At 44.0% G+C, this 14,015-nt stretch overlaps 1 protein-coding gene across 2 annotated transcripts in view; it reads left to right on the top strand.

Annotated features, from left to right (window-relative positions):
• Positions 1 to 14,015, top strand: part of LOC129340213 (integrin alpha-X-like) — a 37,577-nt gene that overhangs the window by 10,706 nt on the left and 12,856 nt on the right. For both annotated transcript variants that reach the window (XM_054994855.1, XM_054994854.1), the window contains exons 2-13: positions 958 to 1,075; positions 1,175 to 1,287; positions 2,184 to 2,248; positions 2,415 to 2,529; positions 5,647 to 5,774; positions 7,339 to 7,487; positions 7,585 to 7,738; positions 10,260 to 10,407; positions 11,180 to 11,256; positions 11,437 to 11,572; positions 11,706 to 11,842; positions 12,455 to 12,595. In XM_054994855.1, the coding sequence (XP_054850830.1) occupies positions 958 to 1,075; positions 1,175 to 1,287; positions 2,184 to 2,248; positions 2,415 to 2,529; positions 5,647 to 5,774; positions 7,339 to 7,487; positions 7,585 to 7,738; positions 10,260 to 10,407; positions 11,180 to 11,256; positions 11,437 to 11,572; positions 11,706 to 11,842; positions 12,455 to 12,595 (1,481 nt within the window). The remainder of the gene's footprint in view (positions 1 to 957; positions 1,076 to 1,174; positions 1,288 to 2,183; positions 2,249 to 2,414; positions 2,530 to 5,646; positions 5,775 to 7,338; positions 7,488 to 7,584; positions 7,739 to 10,259; positions 10,408 to 11,179; positions 11,257 to 11,436; positions 11,573 to 11,705; positions 11,843 to 12,454; positions 12,596 to 14,015) is intronic.

The following is a 14,015-nucleotide window of genomic DNA, read 5'->3' as shown; positions in this document are numbered from 1 at the left end:
AACCCTCCCTTACTCTAGCCTCCTTCCATCCCTTGCTTTGGCTTGGTCTTCTAAGGCCTCTGCTTCCTTTCCTGGGCTCCTGATTGTTCTGCTCTGCTTGTCTTGATCTCTATGCCATTCTACAATCAGCATAACTCAGCGAATAGCAATCTTTCTGCCAGTTCAATTGCTCTGTGACATCACAGCAGATCAGACAATCAGGGTTAACATCACCATCACCTGTCACAAAATCTCCATATATTGTGGTATACAATCACCAGGGGTCATTTTGTAGAAAAAGAGCTGGAGGAACTTATTAGCATAACTCATTAGCATATGCCATGCCCCCTGCCATCACTGGAAGTGTGTCATTGGCATAACTGATTTGTATATGCCACACCCCCTGGTATCACCTATCCTGGCTGTTTTGTACCCAATCCTGGCCATTCAGGGCCGAAATTGGACCCAAAAGGGCAAAAAGGGGCTGAAAATGGCTGAAAAGGGGCCCAAAATGGTCAGGATCGGGCCGCTGCTGAGTGGGAGAGTGATCCACCACCCATCAGAGGCCCGATCCGGCCTCCGATCCAGTTGGAGGGGCCATCTGACATGTAACCTCTTTGGGGAATTGCTGGAACTGCGTTCCTGAGCGTTCCCCCTCGAAATGAGCCCTGACAATCACCAATATTCTGTCCCAGTGGGTTATATAAAACCATAATGATTAATCAATACACAATATTAATGCCAGCCAAGTATTTAATATCAACATGGGCCCAATTTACTATCTCTTTAACTGATGATATCTTTTATTGATTTTTGTCTCTGCTTTCAGAAAGTGTTCATGTTAATCCCATTTTCCAAAACAACTTTCATCCCACTCCTCTTCTGGCTGAATCTGCAAAATTTTTAAAAATGATTTTTCTCGTCACAACTTTAGCCCGTTATTTATGCTTTCCCCTTATTCCTCTTCCCCCATTCTAGGTTTCCTGCTTACTTCGGCCTTCAGCATTGATACAAAAACACAGGTGATTTTTGGAGGTGAGACAGCTGCCCAGTTCGGCTATCGCGTAGTCCAGATTAGATCAAATGGTGTGCCCTGGTGAGAACCAGATTACTATGGTAATAATCACATTTCTTTTTTTTTTCCTTGCTTATGAATATTTATTAAAATGAACACTTCCCTATTTCTCTCACACAGGCTAATAGTGAGTGCTCCCCTCTTACGCAACCAGACGGAGACACTTTTCCGCTGCTCCTATGATACAGAGCAATGCCAACCATTGCAAGTACCTATCCTGCAAGGCGAAAACAGTAGGTTTGATCATTTTACCTCAGTGAAGAACTTTGAATGGGGTTCTGCCTTTACTGCATATTTTTTTATATACAGTAGTTCAACTGTCATGGTTTCCCTAAAGAATACTAGGAATTGTAATTTTGTGACAGTGCTAGGAATTTTCTGTTACAATTCTGGTCCAGTTTTTCTCACAGATGTTCCCAGTGTGATCTGGGAGGAGGGTACATTCTGAGGTAAATACTGGTCCTGGGAGGGGATGTTCGGGGACAGTTACCCCCAAGCGCTCTGGTAGTACCTGGTAAGACTGGCTGTTTTGACCATGCCATGACTTTTGTTAGATGTTAGATATTCCAGGAGCCAGACTTCCTGTATCTTATCATAATGGGATGGGTTCTTCTTGGGCTAAAAAAGAAGGGGGTAAAGGAAAAGAGGGAGGACTATAAAGGTTAGAAATAATGGTTTCTGGGTAATTCAGCAAGTGAGAGCTTGTCCTTCAGAGTGTTTGTGCAAGGCTTCAAGTCATATAATGGTGGCAAAGTGAGAAGATTCATCTGTGGAACTCTGCACTCACAGAGCTCCTTGTTTCCACTGAGTGGCTACTGGTACAAACAAATTATGGCCAGCAGCCCAGTTTAAACAGTTCATGGGTGCAAAGGCCTATGGGATAATTCGGCTTCAGTCAGTGTTGTTTTAAAGTAGGCCAGAAAAAGACAGAGATTATAAAGAGGAGACAATACATTCCTGAGCAATTTATGAGCAATATTGTATGTATATCCACAGAAAGTGTTCTCTTACAGTGTATGTCACTACATGTACTGCATACAATCCTCTAAGTTTGTGATGTGGGAACAAATGCTCCCTTGAATCCTCCTCTCTCTCTTTCATGCACCATCTATCCTTTTCTACAACCAAGTCACCTCTGAAATATCCCTGGGCCTCTCGCTTGCTGTTGATGAAGCATCCGACTCTAAACTAATAGTAAGTAAGGCAAAAATGTCATTGTCTATAAAACAGCACAACTTCACTGGGCAGAGCTCTAGCTTTGTTTTCAGACAGCCTGGGCTGCTGCTCAGAAAAGAGCAGGAGTTTCTCAAAGTGTGGCTCAGCCTAAGTTCAGGGCTGTTGATTGTTCTTTTTCCCACAGGCCTGTGGTCCAACTTGGAAGCGTCGATGTGGGAGAAATGATTACCTGAATGGTGTTTGCTATATCATGAACAACTTTAACCAAAATTTGAAAGAGATTCGTCCAGCTTTCCAAGGTCAGTTTTGGAGAGCACCTTTGTAGACCCCCAAGTACATTTGTCTAATAATCTACTTGAAGGATTAGACTTGCAAGGCCGTTCCCTCAAATACCCAGAAGGTCAGAAAACCCCAGAGCAGCCCCAAGTCTTTGCTTGGTGCTGCTACCACCTCTTTCCCTTGTTACCTGGGCTTGCCAAAAACAAACCGGGTAGCAACCACTACCACCAGCAACTCTGAGAGTATCTCCTCTGAAACAGAGTTGCACATCTAGGACTCTGTACCTCCATTGCTGTTTAAAGGCTCTGCTTAGTTGCCACATCTGCTGCTTCACACCTACAAGTTATCATGGGGCGATTAATTGCACTTTCTAATTTTTGAGCTGTTGTGCTTCAGGGATGGTGGCGCGCTTACCCACTGCCCCTCTTTTGATAGCAAGATCCAAATAGGCATGGTTTGTTTACAGAGATCAGGCTTTAAGGATTTAAAACATAAGGAAGTTTAATACAAAGAGAGCACACATGATGTCAGGCTGAGCAAGGATACAAAGAAAAGGTGAAAAGATTTATTATTCTCACCTGTACTTGGTACTTATCCAAAATGCTGTTAGAGTAGGATAGGTTAGTACTTCTTGAAATTGGAGCATTTAAAAGTCCAGCATGACTTTAGTTCTCAGAGCTGGGATTTTCTCCATTATCTTTTGCCACATGGATAAAATTGGTGTCACTCAGTTAAGACTTAGTCCTTCATACCTTAACAACAACAACAACACTCAATTTATATATCACCCTTCAGGACAACAACACCCACTCAGACCAGTTTACAGAGTATGTTATTATTATCCCCACAACAATCACCCCGTGAGGTTGGTGGGGCTGAGAGAGCTCTGGAAGAGCTGTGACTGACCCAAGGTCATCCAGCTGGCTTCAAGTGGAGGAGTGGGGAATCAAACCCACTTCCCTAGAGTAGATTCCCACAGCTCTTAATCACTACACCAAACTGGCTCCTTGTGCCTCCTTGGTCAAAAGCTATATGATAAAGAGACAAGATACTGTAGTTTCTTTTTTGTATTAAACTCTAGGTTAGGAAATGCCTGAAAATGTAGGGGTGGAGCCTGGGAATGGTGAGGTTTGGGGAGGGGAGAGACCTCAGCAGTGTGTAATGTCATGGAGTCCAAAGCATCCTCCAAAGCATCCATCTTCTCCAGCAGAACTGATCTCTGTAGTACGGAGATCGGTTGTAGGTCTGGGAGATCTTCAGGCTTCCACTGAAGGCTGGCTACTATATCCAGAGGATTTATACTCTCCCCTTTTAGAGTCTATCCTCTTCTGAAGTTGTTCATGTCTTCCTGCCTCAAGAGGAAGAAGTTACTATCTAGCCACCAATCAAGGGATTCAGGTCCTTGATCTCAGGCTTAGAAATTGAAAAGACAAAATATACAAGGGGTGGGGAGAGCACAGGAAAGGTAGAGATGCCTCTGATGATGTCAGCACATATATCCAATTGGAGCCAAGCCGATCTGGTCTTGCTGGTGCTTAGTCCTGAAATGGAGAGGCTGCAACTTACCAATAACCCTTGGACAGCTGGCCAATGACAGAGGCCTAGGGGTCCTTCCCTTCACTTTTCCAACCTTTGGGCACAGTTGGATCAAATGTTCATAATTTTGTTGTTGTTTATTTATAATCTGCCTTGACTGGTTTGTTGCCAAATTTTTAAAAATTGTAGAAATCCTTAAAGCTTAATGAACACCAACCAACTTACTATGAACCACTGAATCAATTTCTATGAAGATGTCTTCAGGAGCCCATTTTGTGAAAATGGCTTCAGTGACCAGCTACCCATTAGCAATCTCTGAGAAAACAGACCCTTGACATTAGATGTAAAGAATGATGGATGCCCCCTTCCCAATATATACATACATATACAATTTTTCTACAATCCCAAGCTCACTTTAGAATAATAATAATAAAAAAAGAGCAGGATCCAAACCTTTCCATTTGAATCAACAAAATAGTCACAAAAAACGAGCGCAAGTTTTCACATTCCCTAGACCTTTTTGTGAGGCTTAGTATCCTGGCGGAATGTACAATGATAGGGATGGGTGAGGGGGAAAAGATGTTTCCAAGCATGATAGAAGAGCCCAGTGGATGCAGTTTGGAGCAGTCTTGAAATGGAGACGAGACTGTGTGGCAGATTATAATAGATGGTGCAGAGTAGTGCAAAATCCTGGTTTGACATCAAAGTATAGGAAAGAGCTACAGTGATGTAGATGTACTTTAGCAAGTGAAGCAATGATGATTATAGAGTGACTTCTTTTCTTTAGTAGTATTCCCATTTTATAGACTAAGCTTCTGTTCCCTGAACAGCGCTATGAGCCAAACTACAAGTGACGAATTATACTTGAATGGCAAGTGAACAGACTCACGTGTATTCCTCCCTGTTCACTTGCCATTCACTCACGCTCCACTTCATCAAGTGTCAAGCTGATTTCTGCCTAGTTAGTGACAATTACAACGCACAGCTTATGAAGGTTGGGGAGGGGGTGACAAATTAACAATATGAGCATTTGTGAATCTATACATTGTATTGTTGAAATATACTTTGAGATTTGGGTGGGGCTCTATGGGAATGGTGTTCCGTTGGAGAGTTGAGTATTTTGCTCAAGGAGGTGTAGCTTTCTATTTCAGGGGCAGGGTTTCTGAGAGTCAGGAGGCAGAACCACTGATAACAACAACAACATTCAATTTATATACCACCCTTCAGGAAACTTAACGCCCACTCAGAACAGTTTATGAAGTGTTATTATTATCCTCACAACAGACATCCTGTGAGGTGGTTGGGGCCGAGAGAGCTCTGAAACGGTGACAGACCCAAGGTCACCCAGCTGGCTTCAGGCGGAGGAGTGGGGAATCAAACCTGGTTCTCCAGATTAGAGTCCTGCCACTCTTAACCACTAACACCAAATTGGCTAATCCCACTCATCTCCCCAGTACTCCCTCTAAATGGCAGCTACTGCTGTAGCACTAAAACAAAGACCACTCTTGTTATATTGTGGGTCTTCAGGATTTTAGAGAAGTAGGGGAGGAGGGAATATTTCTTATGTGTCTGCTTATCTCTTGTGTTTCTTGTTTACCCAGAATGCATCTCTGGTGTGGATGCTGTGATCTTATTTGATGATTCTGGGAGCATTCGCGACTCTGATTTCAGCATCATGCTCGATTTCATCCTGAAGCTTATGGCTTCTGTGGCGGAGCCAGATGTCCGGGTGAGAGCAGTTGAAAAGGGACTAAGGAGGCATAGCTTGGAGCTGGTGGAAATAACTAGCATGATGGAGAGCGAGGGTGGCAATAGGTATCGGCTTCCAGCATAAAGTAGACGTTGATGATTGAAACATTTTTAAATAAAGTGGCACGCTAGCATGACTTCCTGTGTGCATGCTGCACTCCTAATTATACATCACTTGGTACACTGCTCAGAAGCTGCACTTGGCACAGAGAATGCAAATGATAAAAAAGAAGAAACCTTCTTGATTGACTGCCCATTTAGTGACCACCCATCCACTAGGCACACGTAGGCAATTGCCTAGGGCACCAGTGATGTGAGGTCACCAACTAATCCTATTGCTGTCTTTCCTGCCTACAGAACTGGGGTATGTTACAGCAAGCAACAGCCCCAGGAGGCACCCCCAGCCACAGTGGGCAGCACATCTTGTAGTTTTTTTCTGTAGTATGTTAAGTCTGCCTTAGCATATGCTTGTTGCATCTGTGAAATTCTAACTGCTAGTTGATACTCAAACTCTCCTGACCCCCAGTCCACCATCTGGAGAACATCATGTCCCCAGAGATTCCAGAAGTTAGCTGTCCATCCCTGCTTTAAAACTCTGAAAAGCTTAGACCCTCCATATCTGAAACAGATTCCTGCGTGGTCTTCCCTACTCTCTGAAGATCATCTGGAGAGACTTTCTGTTATTGTGCATCCATGTTCTATCAAAAGTGGGGCTGGTAGTGATGCCTAGCAGTGCCTTTTCTGTGCTGGTGACATGCTTATGGTAAACACACCTTCAAACAGAGCCAAGCTACAAGTGACACCTGACACAGGTTGGACACATGTCAGCTTCCCTCAAGATTTGATGGGAAATGTAGGCGTTCTGGTCTTGCAGCTTGGCTCTCCATTTAATTGAAGTTTACAGAGCAGCCGTCTATGGGAGGGAGAACATGCGGTCGGGAGGGGAGTGCAGACGTCGGGCTCTCGCCAGGTGCCCCCTTCCCCTCTGCTGAGTGTGGGGTGGGGGATTCTGTAAACTTCAATTAAATGAAGAGCCAAGCTGTAAGACCAGGACACCTACATTTCCCATCAAAACTTGAGGTAAGCTGACAAGTGTCCAACCTGTGTCAGGCGTCACTTATAGCTTGGCTCTTCAGACTCCTTATGGACTTTGGGGAAAATAGCAAAGGCTGTTTTTGGTTCCACATGGAATCTGGGGCGATGCTGCTGATGGATTTTAGTACATCCTGCTGATTAGTTGATGTGGGTTTATATAAAATATTTTAATAAATGAAACCAGATTTGAATTCTGTCTGGAATAAAGCAGATGCATGGATTTCCCGCCCCCACCCCCCAAGAAATCAATAAGGTTCCAACATTATCTGTTCTGAAGGACTTTGATTTACAAAAGTAAAATTAGCAGTGCAATCCTAAAAAGAGTTACTCCAGACTAAGCCCATGGGTTTAGGCTGGAGTAACTCTTCTCAGGAGCGCAGTGAAAGTTTCCTTCTGCACAGAAGCTATGTAATTTCTGGTTGCCATTTCTTTCTCAATCTTCTCTCTAGTTTGCTGTTGTTCAATTCTCTTCTGAGCCCAACATCGTGGTTAATTTTGCCAACTATGCTCTCCTTGGAGGCAAAGTAGAGGAAGCCATCCGCCGAGTCAAACACAGGCGAGGAAATACGCACACCCCCACTGCCATTCACTTTGTGGCGTGAGTATTGGGGGAGACAGTTGTTGGGTTAGGGCACTGTTCCTCCTTTCCCATCACCTCTCCTTCAGATCCAATTAAATTGCTGCCATCTCTTCAGGAATGAAGTCTTCACATCTGCTCATGGTATGAGACAACAATCCAAGAAACTGCTAATTGTCCTCACAGATGGGGTCTCCAATGATAAGCAATTCACATTTGAAGCTGCCAAAGAGGCCACGGATAAAAAAGGAATCATCCGCTATGCCATTGGGGTACGGTGAAAAGGGGCAAGGGAGTGTGTGGTGTGGGGAAAGTGGCTTGTATTCTAAGAGCCAAGCGACAAGTGACGAATTACACTTGAATGGCAAGCGAACAGACTCACATGTATTCCTCCCTGTTCACTTGCCATTCACTTGCACTCCACTTGGTCACATAGAACCAGTTCAAGCACAGACATGGGATGGAAAGCTATGTGATCGAGTGGAGCGCAAGTGAACAGGGAGGAATACACTTGAGTCTGTTCACTTGCCATTCAAGTGTAATTCGTCACTTGTAGCTTGGCTCACAGTTCCATGGCTGTATAAGTGTCCACAGAAAGGAACTTAACCTCTCCCGTACAGCCTGTTAAGGCTCCTGAAATCCTGATGCTGATGGTCAGACAGTGGACTCCAGGAACACTGTGAGAGTGAAGAGGGGAATGAACTGCAGAACAAGGGAATGACCAACATTGGCCCGCCCTTCCATGAGCACCTTTCACAAGCAGGAAACGTTGGGATCTAAGCTATTGCCTCTGGAAACCATCTTCCAGTTCATAAATAGAAACAGGAATTTTTTATCTCCTTTTTTAAAAAAAATGTTTGTAGTCCTTAAGATTGCAAGGAAAGTATATGAAAAATACTGATTATATCTCTAAAAGTTGGGGTAGGGGTCAGTTTGAAATATTCTAATCTGAGAAGGTTCTGGAGATCCTGTAAAAGAAAGCCAGTGATTAAATCCTTAGGATGTTTTAAAGTGACTAATTATATGCTGGGAATGTTGTCTGCAGTCTTGTTTTGTGTGTGTGTGAACAGCAGCTGCATCGGGCCTAATTTGGATTAGGGAACACAGTGTGGGTTATCCCTTTCCTTCTATTTTCCTATCCTGAGACAGCTCTGCAGTGTAGCTATGTGCCTAGTTGGGGCAAAGGTAGAAAACAACATACAGAGCGAACAAGTGCTAGCAATTTCAGACAATATAGCTAGTCTGGACGGGACCACTTTACAGTGATTTTTAAATAATCTAAAATCCAAACGCACCATCAGGTTCTCTGTGTACAAGAGCGATTGGAGTTTCTTGAGACTTACTGACCCTTTACATTTTCTTCTTGTCTTTCTGCTTCCAGATTAATTACTATGCATGTTCTCTCTGCTCTGGATCAATTGTTAATTGCTACTTTGTATTTGGAAAGGGGGGTGGGAAATTAAGTACTGCATTTCACTTTGCAGCCTCAAGCACTCTTACTTATTTTATTTATTTTATTTACGTTGTGTTAGTGCTAGTATGAAATTACAATGCTAAAAAATAATGAGCAGTTGGTTTGATTGTAAAGCAATTTCCTCATATACATCACAAACTCTAAGAACTTTTAATTAATAATAGATTAATGAGTGCTGTTTCTAGCCCTAGAGAAAGCAGGCAGTGATGTATTAGGCTGTAAAACAGAGGAACAAAAGGAAAATTGCCAGGAGAAACAGAAGCTTTGCTGTATATTGTTTATTTTGGCATTTCTATGCTGCTTTTCTCCCCATAGGGAGCCAAAGCATCTTAGAGAAAATTCCAAAATATAATAATAACCAAAGAAAATAGAACATTTTAAATTTGAAAAAACAAAGAATATAAACATATCTTGAGCTAGTCCTGGACCACTGAACTGCCAAATGCAGGTCTCAGAGCCAAGCTAGACGTGACGAATTACACTTGAATGGCAAGTGAACAGACTCACATGTATTTCTCCCTGTTCACTTGCACTCCACTCAATCACATAGAACCAGTTCAAGCACAGACATGGGATGGAGAGCTATGTGATCGAGTGGAGCACAAGTGAACAGGGAGGAATACGTGTGAGTCTGTTCACTTGCCATTCAAGTGTAATTCATCACTTGTAGTTTGGCTCTCAGGCTGGGATCAATGGAATCCTTAGGCTCTTCCCCTTCTGCTTGTGGCCCTTGCCACATAGGGTTGCCAATTTTCAGATGGGGTCTCCGGAGATGACAGGACAGCAGATCCTTCTGATCTGTCTTTTAAAGCTCAGCTTCCTGGCAAACATTGGCCGTTTCCACATGACTTGCCGGCCTCCGGAGCATTGCGCAAAACACGCGGAAGATAGCATCGTCTCGTGCGAAATTGCGCCAGGAAGACACTATCATCTGGGAATTTTTCATGACATCGCATCTTCCTGGTGCGATTTCGCGCGAGAAGACACTGTCTTCCGCGTGTTTTGCACAATGCTCCGGAGGCCAGTAAGTCGTGTGGAAACGGCCTTTGTGTCTCCCTTCACTTAAGCATCCTTGTGTAATTCATCTTGTGTAGAAAGACTCTTAAGCAACCTTCTTGCCATTACTATTTTCAAATGAAGGAACTCCTGATGGAGTGTCTGAGAAACACAAATCTGCAGTCTGAGGATAAATTAACACCTTTAGGAACAGGAAGTGGAAACATGGGACGGCATGGGTGGTTCCAGAAGGAGCAGTAGGATTTCTGCCCCCCCCCCCCGTCTCTTGGGGAGAAAACAAATTTATTTTCCCTGTATTCCAGGTTGGTACAGATTTCCTTACCAAAAAGGAAGCTCGAGATGAACTGCGCGATATTGCCTCATTACCTGAGAATGTTTTCTCTGTGAGAAGCTTTGGGGGACTTCATGCACTTCAGAACGAGCTGAAGGAGAAGATCTTTGCCATTGAAGGTTTGTAACAGCTCTAAAATCTTTTTCTAGAGTCTCTGCCCTTGGTGTCTTTTCTTATATTAAAAAAATATATAGATGAATCCTTTAACAGTACATTCATGCTAATCCACTTCTAGTTGCCTTGGCCTCACAAAAAGGATAGGAGAGGTAGCATGGCTGTTAGGGTAGGGTTACCTGGTCCCATTATCCTCCATTCACCTTTGTTGGTGTGGTGCAATAATGTAACTTTCAGGAAGTGATGTCATCATGCAGCACTCCTGTGCTTCACAGTAGGTTGATTTGGGCCCCAAACAGGCCTAATTCAGCCTGTTTGGAGCCCAAATCGGTCCACCCCACGGGCACACCTGGGAGGACTGTTCCCTTGCCTTTCCCCTCCTGCTGGCCAGGTGAGTGGTGGCGAAGGGGCAGAGGGTGGGAGTGGGGGATCTCCCGCCCCCACTGGGGGACCTGGGATCCTTACGTTAGGGTATAATTGAATGTACATTTGCTGCTTTTAAAAATCTTATGAAATAAACACTCCAACCCTGAAGAGCAGGAGTTCATCCAGATTCTGTCCAGCACCAAAAATGACAGTGGGAAAAACAGATAAGGGGGAGGAGGAGGGAACTGCATTTTCCTCTTGGTATGAGTGAGTGCTGTGATAGCTTTATGACAGAAATGCTACCTGGAGGAAAGATGTCAGGTGGACCCTACCCTAAACTGCATTTTTGGAAAGGCTTATTTGAGATCCTCCTATTCTTTGTCCTTTACATTCACATTTTCCTCTGAAAAGGGACCTCTGGAGTTTCTAATGGCAGTTCGTTTCAGAAAGAATTCTCGCAGGGTGGATTTAGCATGCTCCTCACCCCGGTGAGTATGTGTGTCCAATCTGTTGATTTTAAACACTCCTGCCTGTTTCTCTTCTGTTTCATTCATGGGTTCAAGAAGAGAAAGTTTTCCAGCTTGTCCTGGGGAAATAGAAGAATGAAGCAAAGTCTCTGTCTTTGCACATCTCTGTCTCTAACGTTTATGTGCTCTTCTCCTAAACAGGAGCATGTGGTATCTGGCGCTGTTGGTGCTTATGACTGGGCTGGGGGTCTGGAGGAAGAGTCTTTGGGAGACCACCCCCAAATCCGTTTCATAAACATGTCGATGTCCAAGACTGAGCTCAAGGACTCATATCTGGGTGGGTGAGGCAGGCACATCTTTCTCTCTACCCCACCCCTTCCCCTTAACTCTGCCCCTCCCCATGCCCCAGTATGTTCCTCTGGTCAAGATGTTCCTCTGGTCATGGTTTCTTTTCTCTCTGTGACTAACAGGCTACTCAGTGGTACTGGCTCATCGTGGCCGATTTAAGTTCTATGTGGCTGGGGCTCCACGGTTCCAACATGTTGGGAGGGTTGTTATCATTGAAAGCCTGAAGAAGCGGATAACAAGCTTCATCGGGGGCAGACAGGTAAGTGGGAAGAACTGCAATGGGGATCAACTCATTGTTCTTTTCATGCTGAACAATCAAGTTATCTAGGAGCGAAGTCGGACCTTGCAGACCTGCATGTTGGGTCTGTTGTCAACCAGTACTCATCCCTTTTTAGGCAGACTGACATCCAATCTGAGTCAAGCCCAAGAGTAATAGGTTCTTCTTATTTCCAAGCCAGCTGTGTGTGGAATGCTGCTTTGACTGGGCCTTCTGGCAAGCATGAAGCCACTTCCCCATCCAGTTGCCAGTAGAGGAACAAAGGTGGCAGCAGATCTATTCCTTGGGTACTGTGAATTAGGATGCCAGGGGACAAGCCGGAGTTTAGGAACAGAATTTTTGTGAGACTGGGGGGAGATGGCAGGAGCTTGTCCCAGGCCCTGCATCCCCCCACACCCCCGGGACGGGATATGATGGTGATGGGAGGGGGCAGAGAGTAGCAGTTCAGTAGCAGAAAAGTCTCTCAAAATGGCCTCCTGTAACTACATTTTCCTCTAAACCAGATAGCCAGATGCTGGGATAATATAGTCTAACTCAGTTCATTCTAATTTCTCTTACACATAAACAACCACCGGGTGTTTTTCTCCATTTCAGGTGGGTTCCTACTTTGGTGCTGAACTTTGCTCTGTGGATCTAGATGCAGATGGGAACACGGACCTCATTCTGATCGGGGCTCCCCTTTATTACAACAGGATACAAGGAGGCCTCGTTGATGTCTACTCCATTAGTGACATGGTAAGCCAAACCATTAGGCTGTAGGGAAGCCATAGGGAAGTGGTGCCTATTTTAGGTTCCTTTAGGCCTCACGATGTGGGAAATGGATTTAATGAAAGAGATTTTATGTAACCTTATGTGCCTTCTATCACTGTCATACACTTTTACTATTCTCAGGAGCCAATGTAGTATTTGTAATGCAACTTGCAAGAAAATGAAACTCTAAACAAATGACCAAAGCAGAATGTATGTTATACATGTAAAATCACTGTGAAAAGTAAGATCAAAGTATTGTGAAGCTTGCTACCAAGTAGATTGCGCTTAATAAGCCTAATAAGCACCTGCTTGTTTCCTGACACCTGTTTCTTACTTGATACAGAAACCCCTTTGTGAAACTGTCCATGCAGAATGTTGCAATGAAAGCTAGCTAGCTTAGCAAAACCTCTCAAGGCTGAGAGAGGAAACCACAAAGCAGAGAAGGGGCACTGAATGTAACTATAAGCACATTCCAGGGGAGGAGAGCGCTTCTCTCCCACAGAACCCAGAGAAATATTCTCCGCTTGAAGCCCACAAGGTTGCCAGAAGTGACAATGGGGCGCCTTTACTAAATGTTACATAGCCCAAAAGAATGGCCATGAATGGGAAGCCTATGAAAGAGATGGGTGAGAAAGGAAGGAAGATGTTCCTTCCAGAGATAAAACCAAGGACAGATAAAGATAAAGAAATAGCAATCGGGTAATGCTGTAACTATGCTGTTGACCTAACTTGTTTCTTCCAGTCAGAATACCCTTAGACACTTGTATCCTGAGAAGTGGTCGCCCACTTGAGCCAATGGGGGCCACTGCATTTTATGAGCTAACAGAATAACAAATATTATAAATAACCAAAATGTATTAATTGCTTTGTACTGCTATTGTAACTTTGATGAGCGTTGAGCACAAGGGGACCTTTTACTCTTTGTGTAACCATCGTTCCTCCATCGTTTAATAAACGGTTATAGATTGCTTCATCTGCAGGACTCCGCGGCTGTCTCTTATTATGATTGGCTAAAGGGACATTCAAAGTACCAGTTACGTACTACAACGCCAAAACATTTCTCTTTACCCAGGCTTTTACCAAAGGTTTTTTTTGATGGTCTGCATACATGTGTTAAGCCGTCTTCCAAAAAAGGATGTGTGGGCGGCAGGGGTGGGGGGAATGCTTCATGATTAATGCAAAGACTAACCAATTAAAACTGTCCAAATCCAGCTTCTGCTCCAAATCAGAACAGTAGGTTCTCCCTGAATTCAGTCTGGGCAAGAAGTAGTACCTCCATCCAAAATGCAGTGTGTATGCTTCTGCTTTCATCTGAAACTTTATCTACATTCCTTTAGTAAAACCTGGCACCTTTGTCTACCTATCATCATCTTCCAGACAAGTGTCAAAATGCTTGTCTCTTCAC

The sequence above is a fragment of the Eublepharis macularius genome, chromosome 12 (assembly GCF_028583425.1).
Source record: "Eublepharis macularius isolate TG4126 chromosome 12, MPM_Emac_v1.0, whole genome shotgun sequence".
Taxonomy (NCBI): domain Eukaryota; kingdom Metazoa; phylum Chordata; class Lepidosauria; order Squamata; family Eublepharidae; genus Eublepharis; species Eublepharis macularius.
Note: the sequence above shows the minus strand (reverse complement) of the source record. Positions and strands in the feature narration are given on the sequence as shown.